General features: G+C 36.7%; 1 protein-coding gene across 2 annotated transcripts in view; it reads right to left on the bottom strand.

Annotated features, from left to right (window-relative positions):
- Positions 1-2,463: 2,463 nt before the first annotated feature.
- tiam1a (TIAM Rac1 associated GEF 1a) overlaps positions 2,464-11,366 on the bottom strand; it is a 61,866-nt gene continuing 52,963 nt past the window's right edge. For both annotated transcript variants that reach the window (XM_053644604.1, XM_053644605.1), the window contains 12 exons: positions 10,865-11,077; positions 10,481-10,549; positions 10,050-10,175; positions 9,822-9,930; positions 9,166-9,345; positions 8,548-8,666; positions 8,228-8,336; positions 6,727-6,785; positions 6,035-6,131; positions 5,238-5,325; positions 4,519-4,688; positions 2,464-4,385 (listed from right to left, as the gene is read on the bottom strand). In XM_053644604.1, the coding sequence (XP_053500579.1) occupies positions 3,838-4,385; positions 4,519-4,688; positions 5,238-5,325; positions 6,035-6,131; positions 6,727-6,785; positions 8,228-8,336; positions 8,548-8,666; positions 9,166-9,345; positions 9,822-9,930; positions 10,050-10,175; positions 10,481-10,549; positions 10,865-11,077 (1,887 nt within the window). In that variant the 3' untranslated portion in view covers positions 2,464-3,837. The remainder of the gene's footprint in view (positions 4,386-4,518; positions 4,689-5,237; positions 5,326-6,034; positions 6,132-6,726; positions 6,786-8,227; positions 8,337-8,547; positions 8,667-9,165; positions 9,346-9,821; positions 9,931-10,049; positions 10,176-10,480; positions 10,550-10,864; positions 11,078-11,366) is intronic.

The following is an 11,366-nucleotide window of genomic DNA, read 5'->3' as shown; positions in this document are numbered from 1 at the left end:
AATAAAACCCTCTTGACTTGACAGTTTGACTTGAATTGAACGGCTTAAATCCAACAAATTAAAAACAACCAGGCCTAAAAATAATGTAAACAATCTAATGATACAGTAATAATAATAACAACAGCACCAGCAGCAGCAAAAACAACAACAACAACAATAATAATAATAATAATAATAATAATAATAATATGATAATAATGCGTTCCGAAGGTGTATTTCATCCTCCCAAGTTTGAGAAGTCCTGTGAAAACACAATATGCTCTGGGGTACATCTGTAAAATTAGTATTGATACATTTTGACATACTGGCAAAAAAATTAATAAATAAGTAAATAAATTTAAAAAAAAAAAAAAGCTGACCCATAAATCATGAAAAAAAAAAGTCAGTTTCAGAGGCTGTCATTAAATATGATCCATCCTTCTATACCGCTTATCCTACAGGGTCATGGGGAACCTGGAGCCCATCCCAGGGAGCATGGGGCACAAGGCGGGGTACACCCTGGACAGGGTGCCAATCCATCGCAGGGCACAATCACATACACATTCACAGAATACGGACACTTTGGGCATGCCAATCAGCCTACCATGCATGTCTTTGGACTGGGGGAGGAAACCGGAGTACCCGGAGGAAACCCCCGCAGTACGGGGATAACATGCAAACTCCACACACACAGGGCCACGGTGGGAATCGAACCCCCAACACTGAAGGTGTGAGGCGAATGTGCTAACCACAGAGCACATTATATATGATGATGATGGCGATGATGACTATGATGATAATAAATATTAGCAGTAATATTGAAGTGTGTGTATACTACCACTACAATTACTACTATTGTTGTTTTTAATAGATTAACAGCTTAATTAGCTCTTAATATGATTTTTTTTATCATTCAGCTGGTGAACAAACAGATCTAATCATAGCATTAGTTGAATGACAAATGATTAGATTAGACAGCTCCTTTAATTCCATCAATCTTGGGTCCTCGCTTTTGATGTTTTGGATTAACATTTTTTTGGGTGGACTTAATTTGCAGAGTGACAATTTACAACTAACTGAAAGGTATTAATATGAGCTAAACGGACCACTTTTTACTGTGAGTTGGAGAATGGCGCCATCTAGTGGACATTTATTTACAATATGGACGTGTATTTTTCAACCACAGTTCAGTACAATCAATTCTTATAAATAGACATGCTTCTTGTCTTAATATGGATTCCGATAAAACTGGTGATCAGTGGTACTGGAAACATCTGTTGAACCTGATTTTACTCATCAGTTTATTACCATGTTTAGTAAGGGTGTGTGAACAGGGTAGCTAACCACTTAAACTAAAACGTGACTAGAAAAGACCTGCCAGACACAATGTGGAGGACCCCTCCTGCAACATCCTACATGCTCTAACATCAGAACTGGTAATCATCAACCCAAACTTTAACAAGTTTCTTGTCCTACAGACAGATGCATCAGAGACTAGACTGTGGCAGTGACGACTGAGTATGTAAGGAACACCTGGCCAACCATCCAGTATACTGTGTGGGCAAAATACACATCACTTGAAGTTTGTTATCTGTAAATTACTACTCCTACCAGGTCAAGTACATTTATTTACATCATTTGTTGTTTCAATAATACTTTGTTAAATTACAGGAGTAAGTGACATTACCAAATGTTATTATATCCAAAAGCAGCAGAGACACAGTTCATTCTGATTGGAGCATTCACCATGAACTGAATCCAAATTTAACCACAGGAAGAGCTATTGAAATTGAACTTGAAAAAAGAACTCTGCTTCAAGTACAAGGGTTTAAATAGAAACAATGTTAAACTGACTCGCATGTTTCTACCATCACAAGCTTTCCTTTTTAATCTAAGAACTTCTTTATTCATTTATAGGGTTTTTTTTTTCATCCTTGTATCCTTCTGCTTAAAACCATACAGTCCCCCCCTTTTTTACATTAAAGTGGCTGTATTGTATTACTTTAATTCTTGTGTCAATACATATTAAATAAATTGTTTTTCTATTTCTCTTCCTCTTTAGCTCAGGCCATTTTGTTGAGGCTGCTTGCTATCCATAAGCAGGCCCACAGTATTCATTAATATTCATTTATTGACACATGTAGATTACAAAATACAGCTGCCACTTCCTGACCATACTTATAAACATCTCACTCAGAACACTACGCACCTATGAACATCTAACACAAAACACTATGAAAAAGAAGCTGTTAATTGTGTTTTAACTGAAGTTTTAAGAGAAATATGTTTCACTGTATGTAGTTGCAATCGGCCTATCACACTACTGAAACTAAAATCTAAACTTGTTGAATAGGTCAATGATCTATGTTTCTTTCTTTCTTTCTTTCTTTCTTCCTCTCTCTCTCTTTCTCTTTTTAATCAGGCAGGTAGTTTTGTCTGTGCATCCAACAGTAATGGACTTTATACTCAAGTAATGCCAATATATGCCAATATAAATAAAGAACCTTTATTTAAGAAGCGCAATAATAATAGTTCACAAAACTATGAGCATACATTTTCAAAAATGCACATTGTAAAAGTTGAGGAATATTTACAGTTGTTTTTTTGTTTTTTTTTACAACACGTCAGCCAAAAAGTTTCATAACCACATATACAGTAAGTGATTGCATTTCACAATGTCCACATTAATTTTAAAAATATAACTTATCTTTCAGTAATATTCTATATCCACCATCATCTAAAGAACCATTGTATAAAATACAACAAAAGGTCCAAATTAATCAAAGGCTTATATTTCACATAATTTAATTCAAACTCACTGCTTTCGAACTGTTCAAGTGTAGTTCACTACATTACAGGTGTGATTGGTGATGTTATATCATACAGTGTGTCAGTGTTGACTTTGAGTGGGTATGTAATTCAGTAGTATATCATCATATAGAGGAGAAATTGTGATGAGTAGCTTGAACCAAAAGCACTCACATTATTGCAGTGTGCAGGGCTAAAATGTCAGGGCATTACACCTTCCCAAAACAACTGTGATAGAAAATTCAAGTACACCAGGATCCATAATAATAATTTAAAATGTCCCTTCAGTGAATAGGGCTGGGTAATACTGGACTGGAGGGTATACTGTAAAACCAATAGGAAAGGATGGAACAAGGATGTTGCTGGCAAATGCTAAATAGTAAACAGTGACTTTCAGTTGACAAAGCTCTGGACAAAGTATTGGTCTGTGTGGTCTATTGGCCTGTGTGGTCTGTGTGGTGCTGTTGAGTATAATAAGGCCTGAGTTTAGCCACGGGTCCCTGGACATCACGAACACACACAGCCCTTGATTATGGAACAGCGGTCAAAAGCTATAAAAACAGGACAGCCCCACGTTCCTAGCATTTTTACAAAAATAATTATTTTGGCAACAAGGTTTGGAAAGGAAGTGTAGCTGCCTACAGGATATGAGTGCACATCATGTAGCATGTCAGTGTGTGTAGGATCTATAGACATGTGATTGTGCAGTAGGTCCCCCATGAAAGTTTACATGAAGTCCATACCAATGTGCGATCCTATCCAGATGTTTTTGATCATCTTAAGTCAGTTCACACAGTCCCAATGCACTGCTTAAGAATTTAAGAGCTTGGAAGTAGTGTCACTACATCCAAACAAGGTGTGCAGGGACTTGAAGACTCATTGATACTGACCTATATTGCTTCTTTTAACTTATTGTCAAATGTATTTACACACGCAACAGAGTTTCCTTTGACCTTTTGTCTAACAGTAAGCTTAATCTATGGATAGAAAACTGGCTCAAATGTCTCTATGCACCTATGTTTTCAATCTCTTGTACTTTTACCATTGACTTCAGAAGATATCAGTGCCACAGCCACTGTTAAAATCATCTCTGCGAACCCAGATAACCTCTACCTCCCTCTGAGCCACAGTGCCCTCTACAGCACACTGCTTGCGTAGTGGGGTCAACCTCAGTTGGCCAAGGGATTTTTCTGGGAGCTTGTTCTCTGAACCTCTGTTGGGAGCACTGTCTTCCTCCTTTTTGTCCTCTTCCTTCTGCTCCTCTTCTACTTCAGCAATAAGAGCTTCAAAGGACTCTTCCAGGCTGGGCTCAGCTGAGGAGCCCTTGACAGACTCACAGTATTCATCATCATCGCTGAGGATGTCTGTCTCCTTTACGTCCGTCTGTCTGTCATACAGCTTCAAGTCCAACTGTTCCTCCACCCAGTGGTTGGTGTCTCCATCAGCCTGGTGATTATTCTGGTATGGCAAGGGATGATGTCTCTGAGGAAAATCTGAGGAGTCTTGGCTGGAGCAGTTGTCAAAGACAATGTCGGTGTTGATGGTGAACCGGTTGCGTACAAGTCTTTTTTGGCCGAGGTTTCCAGGTGGAGCTGAAACTGAAAGAAGAAGTGAAATACAGTCAGACAGTTGTGCCTTCTTGGCTTGATAAGTAGATGTTGGTAAGTTTCTTGGCTTGATAAGTAGATGCCAGGCAAATTTTACACATGAAGAAAGGAGATGGAGGTTTACCTGCTCTGCTCATTGGCCTGACTCCTTTCAGTGCAAAAAAGCGTTTCCCTCCAAATGGAATGTACTGCTGATTAAGAGGCAGACTCTCTGTCTTTAACAGTTGCCGACGCTGTTTGTCCCTTAAGACAGAGTGCACTGTTTTCAAGAAGTCCCTCTTACTCTCAGAGGAGCTGGAAAAGAAAATAGAAGGTGTCAATACATGTTTGTTTTCGTATAGACGTCATAGCTGGTGTTAATGTATTTAGCCCATAATGATAGTACCATGCAAGTATATGTGAAACAATGTGCCTTATGTTTTATGCTCAAGATTTACTAATTATTACAAATTAATTAACTATTAAGATTAAGAACTATGCACAATTAATGGATATTTCTGAAAAACATAATCGCTGTCTTTCACTGTAATAAGGCATGTCTTTCAAAGATAAAAAGACATAACTCTTAAGTTTCTGTTTTTTGGCATCCATATCAGATTATGTGCTGTTAACAAATGTCTTAAGGAAGATTATTTTGGATTGTCGTGGAACCAAGTGCAACAACACCACCAATGGTCATAAGAAGAACACAAATTATGGTATGAAGAAGAGGGTCTGGGATGATTCTTTCTAGATTCATGACAGTAACAGTCATATCAGCTGATTACAGTACTAGTACTATTAATCATCTACTAGCCATGTACTAGTAAATCCATATATGAGGTCTCATGGTTGAGGACTTACCTACAGCACAGTTGAAAAGTCCTCTCTGGCCTCCCTTCAGATTCTGATCGTGTGTGAACTATCTCACACACTGCCGTTCCATCTGAATCTTGACAAACATAGACAAATACTTACATTTGTTTATCGACTTCAATAGATCATCTACTTTAAACACAGACACACCACATGCACATCACAGGCATCATTTGTCCAATAGTAAGAGACTTTGTAGCTAATTTTGTAAACTGCAAGGGCTCGAGAGATACTGAAATACATTCTCAGGCTACTGAGCTTCAGTGCAATAAGTTAAAAGTTAAAAGGCAATGCCTGGAGCCAACACTTTCCCATTTACTGAGAAGCATGCACTGCAATCCTGACACAACCTTGCAAAAATGAAGTACATGGGATATTTACCATCTTCTGTAAATAAGGAGTGAATGTAAAGGCAACTGGATGCCTAATATAATGTGTTATATCTTTAGTAAATATAAATAAACATATATAACATATATAATATGTTATATATTTAGTAAATGGGATGGAATGGTTCGCTATATGCCTTTAATTACACATAGGGTTGTTGAATCTTCAAATGGAAAATATTCAAACAAGGTTTGCAAGCATGATTAATGGCCATATCTCTCAGATACAGTGGTAGACATGCTTGTGTTTTGTGTGTCAAGCTCGCATAGCGTCTTCGTTTAACATCAAACTGTCGGAATTATTTATTTTCCAAGCTATTTTCCAAGTATCAACTTTACAAGGAGTCAGTAAATATGGAAGTAGTGGAATGGAAGAAACTGAGTGGCGGGACTTACTAGTAGCATTGCGGACTTGGAGAGCATCTGAAGGAATCATGTGCCTGAATCTAAATGGGTCTCTCTCATCAGAAACAAAGCCTCTGTGAGACGTTCCCTACAATGAGAGAAAGAAAAAGAAGAAAGAGAAATAAGAAATGATTGTAACCACTTAGAAAGACTGGGGTGGCAAAACAATTCATAGAGTCCCTGCGTCAGACTTTTTGGTCCAGTCCAAAATTATTGGCGCCCTTCAAGAGAACAAGCAAAAACTATTGTATAAAATAAACACTGGAAACAATTGTAAAATTTTAAAATAAAAAATCATTTGTATATAGTTGTACTGTATTGAAACAGCTTCCCTATATATTTTAGATTGAAACAGTGTCACCCAATGTATGTTATTTATTATTTTTTTATATTAATTTTTGCACATTTTAATAAAGTGTGCCAAAGTGTGCAGTTAGTAAGGTCTGGGTCAGTCCTGGGTGTCTCTAGCTGTTTTGACAACTAATGAGAACTTTAAGTTTCACTCAATGTAAAGAGCTTTTCTTCTCTGACATTTTTATTGCAGAGGTACACAAAGAAGGGCACAAAGAGACAACCATAGATGCATTAACAGTAATCATGCTGTCAGGACCAGACTTGTACTGCCCACGCTGTAGTTCTCTTAATGCATAATAAAAGAAAAAGGGGGCAACAAAAGCACTCACAATTTTCTTCTTCTGCTTGGAGCAATCTTTGTACACAAAAACGATGGCTGTCTTGAAAACTGAAAAAGAAAGGCAGAAAGAAAAGCATTAGACCCAGGAATTCAAAAGGCATGTCAGACTTTAATAGAATTCTTCAGCACAGATGGCTGACTAAATGGCGCTTGGGGCTCCATGTTCTTTTTGTTACCATCCTTTTAGTTTAGCATTTAAAGGGGGAAGTCATCCCCAATATGATGACCCAGGATAATGAGTAACCCACATCCGTGGGCAAACCAACTTTAATACCATCTGGCTATTTCTGTTTCTTTCTTTTTAAATTTCCTTATTTGCAAAAAAAATTGTAAAGGCTAATAGAAGCAATATTAATGTGTATAGTAGCAATTGTGTTTTCTGATGCAGCCCTGTGCAGTGGTGTATGGTAACGAAGTAGAAATACTTTGCTACTGTACTTACATACCCCTATGTTTTGAGAATAGTTATTATCCCACTATAAAGTTTTTGTTGACCTTAACTTTAGCTTCAGTACATATTCAAAATCAAATGGCTGTTTTAACTTCTTTACTTTTTCCTTTGTATTTTTCCCCCAGTCCATGTACATCAATTAGGCTACAGCCATGTCACTATTGTTTACATCTACAGAACCTTATATACAAGGACCCAAACTAACAGAACAGTAAATTGGTGCTAGCTAACAGATGATAATGTTCAATTTGTTATTAGATAGCACCAAATCCAAATAACTACAAATATGATCAATGAAAAGGCCATTTTTCTTTTTTTTTTGTAGAAAAAAAACTATGTGATTGTTGAAGCTAAAATTTACCATACATACAAATAATTTAGTTAACATGCTTGTTTGATGTACATATGTTTATATTTTAATGAATGTATATTTTATACTAAATTAAATTAGTTAACTACCTAATAATTACAAATTGATGTTTCAGTTCATGTTAGTCACATAGCTAGCTAAAGTGTTGGTAAGGTAGCTAACATTAATGCTAGGCAAATGCTTGAGTAAAAAGGTAAACTGTAGTTACATAATGTAATTTCTTAACTATTCAGCTAAATGTACATTCTTATGGGTAACACTAAATGAATACTATATTAACACTAATCCCCCAGCTGTCAAAAGGACAACATCTCTATGCTCAGAGAGTGTCTTTATGCAGCTGAATATCCTGTGATCATGTCCAGCACCCAGTAAAAGTAGTCTGAAGAAAGAAGGTGTGACAACAGAAATATAGGTCATTGGTGTTCTTTAAAAAATACTACTTCATCAGTTGCTTTAACTTTTACACATCATTTTCCAGAAAGGTATCTTTGCTTTTACTTAAGTCTGACTGATGGCTCCTTTACACAACACTGGCCATGGAACGGTAAGTGCAGAGATCAGGTAATGAATAAGAGAAAAGATGCTATTCCAGGAACCAGTATACCACATTTTACATTCTCCCTTCAAAACACACATATGCATCAACACACACAGATGCACATTTACCAAATGCAGCAAGCTCTGGGTCTTTCTTTCCCTTCATCAGAGATGCTGGAGGATTGATCCAAACCACAGTGGCATGCAGTAATAAGTCACCCATAGATAAATCAGCCACCTAGCACACATTGCAAACAAAATTATAATATAATTTTATAATATAATAATTATAATAAAAAAAAGTATAATATAAAAGTAAAAGTAGCACTCTGCACTTACTACATAGGAATTTGTAAGCATGAACTATTAGTTTAGCACAAAATTTTATATAAAAAAATTGTCTGCCTTTATTAGATGAACTTTTAAACAAATTTCAGCAGCTAACTTACCTCTTTCTTGTCTGTACTCTGGTCACTGATGAGCTGGTCAAACACAGCTCCATACTCCTCATGGATCTTCTGCATCTCATTGATGTGACTGGCCACTTTATTCATTGCGTTAATAGCAACTGTACATGATGAGAAACAAAGGCAATAGAGTCAGACTACAAAAGAATACTTACTGCTCCATATAACGTAACCATGATGCATTTAACTGAGAAGCCAAGTGATATTCCAAAAGTGACACAACATATAATAAATATTTTATAAAAATGATCGATTATTGAGTAGTTGGACAATGGTGATTTTAGTTGTTTTGCCCACCAGCACACTGGATTTTGAATTTGGAACAATGAATGTGAGTATAGTGTAGACTGGCAGCCTAAATTGAATTATTTACATCTAAATAACTGTCTAAAGAAATAAGTATACATTCATTTTGTCCAGTAGTGTGTCCTTGCATCTTTGGTTAACAAAATATACAAATAATTGATTTTAGAAGTTGTGGTCAGTGAAACCATTGATATTTCAGAAAAACAAAAACAAAAACTGTTATTGAGCAATCACTTACAGACTGCATTGTAATTTAGACAGTAAAATGTAAAGCATGGTATTTTATGTACTTACCATTGAGATGGTAGTGCTCCTCACTTTCAGGGTCAGTGAGACAGTAGAGCTCTCTGAGCAGCAGAGGGTATTTCAGTACCCTTTGGATTGGCTTGATCAGGTAGGACTCCAGAGTGGATGAGTGTTGCTGCCTCGGGTTCCTCTTGGCAAGAAATGCTTTAAATTCAGGGTCTGTTTTAGCTATATTCACCCACATAGACAGGAAAATGGTTGTTAGACAATTTAGAAGCAAGGGGACAGACATGAAAACCTTCATCTAAGAAGCCAAGAATGGTAAGGAAGACATAGGAAATATTATATCTTAGTATAAAACATATATAAGAAATGTTAAGAATTATACAGTTATCTTTAATCATTGGTTATACTTATGGTATACTTGTGTTCACAGTTCAACAATACAGCAAATATTTTGAAGTACTGTGTTTAATGCTTCCTTTTTTGATAATATAATATCCATATCCTTCAAGGTTTAAGGCCCCAGTGTTTCTAACAGCACATGGGGTCACTCCATTAAGTAAAAGTTCATTTTATATTTTTGTTGTCTTTAACTAATTAATGAATTAGTATTTTACATGGTTTTGGGCTGGTCACCACAAACCTCCAAAGTATAGATAGTCATAGTTGATGAAATGAGGGTTAGTGTTGACTGGGTTTACCTTTGGTGAGGACTTTAGGGACTTTTGTATGGCTGGCACAGAAAGCACTGTAAATTTTGAAGCGGTCTGCATAGTAGAGGAAAGAGCCTCCAAGAGAGAACAACACTTTCTGTGAAGAGGAAGAGGAAGAGAATTTACTATAGTACTGGACATTTATTGAAATGAAGTTATCTACACACAGTAGATAAACATTCCATTGGAAACAATTTAATGGTTTGACAATAGCACCTTGAACTGATCCACTCTCTCAAGCTTGTCTAAATCTGGAACCAATCTTGTGCCATCTTCCAGAGTCTTGAGAAACTCCACTTGAAACTCAACCATCTCTGGCAAGTTTCCAAAAAGCACGTCCAGCTGTAAACACACACAGACAACACATCAGCATCCAGCTCTGACATCTCTACCAGTGAATCCATAGCATCAAACAGCACACTGTGTTTTAAAAATGCACAACCTTTTTTATTTTTAACCAAGTCACCAAGTATTTTATATTTGCTTCTGTATTAAAAAAAAAAAAAATGTTACTTCCTGTTTGACAACATACTGTACTGTACTGCATGTCATTTCATTTAATTACTCATCATATTTTAGAAATGACTCAGAGGCACATCACATGAGTTCTATACAGAACTTGGTCCTAGGTCAGTTTTGGCACCTACCTCATCCTGTGACAAGAAATTTTCTTTCTGCAGAGGAGTCAGGTATCGCTCTATCAGAAAATGTAGGTCCTATGAACAGACAAATTTAGAAAGCGTAAGAGAGACATTTTGGCTTTATTAGCTATTTCAGATGGTAAGAGAAATAACGAGAATGTAGTTGTTGTTTTTGCCTGCAAACACATGAAGTAATCAGTATCAAACCATGGAGCCCTACAAGAGTAATTTATACTTCCTTATTCTTCAGATTCAGTAAGTGTAGTTTTCTGACATGACAAGTGGATCCATAATATGTAGATGTGTCACACACATCAAGAGAGTAAATTGCAAGTATTCAACTAGTTCAGTGGCTTTAGTATTAAATGGTTATCTCCAGCAGGGTCTGACCTTCACATAGGTGCGCTCTGTGTCCACCAGTTCACTTATAACCTTGCGCAGTTTGTCAGCATCTGAGAGCTGGCGCTGGGTGGAAGGTACAGGCACTGGAGAGATAGGGCTGGGTTCACACGAGGAGGAGGGGGACGAGGAAGAGGATGCAACAGGCTCCGCAGGATTCATATCATGAAGGCTGCGGCAGAATGAAGTCATTTGCTCTGTACTCTGAAGAGAAAAAGCAGAGAAAGACCCCAATTAGATACAGTGCATTAGATACAGGACCTTTCAGGTTCAGACTTCTTTTTTTTCATGTTCACTTTTTGGAGGAGGATAAGTTTCAGTTGATCAGATGCAAAAATCTAATCTATTTGTTTCTAATTATAAGCATTAGATAACACAGAGAACCACATTAATGGAGTCAATGTAAATATAAATGCTATTCTATCTTAAGGAACAAATATAACTTTAAGATTCATCATAAGTTCGTATTAAGATATTTTTTGTATATTTGTTC

This window comes from Ictalurus furcatus, chromosome 16 (genome assembly GCF_023375685.1).
Source record: "Ictalurus furcatus strain D&B chromosome 16, Billie_1.0, whole genome shotgun sequence".
NCBI lineage: Eukaryota > Metazoa > Chordata > Actinopteri > Siluriformes > Ictaluridae > Ictalurus > Ictalurus furcatus.
The sequence above is the reverse complement of the archived record's forward strand: the minus strand, read 5'-3'. Positions and strand labels throughout refer to the sequence as shown.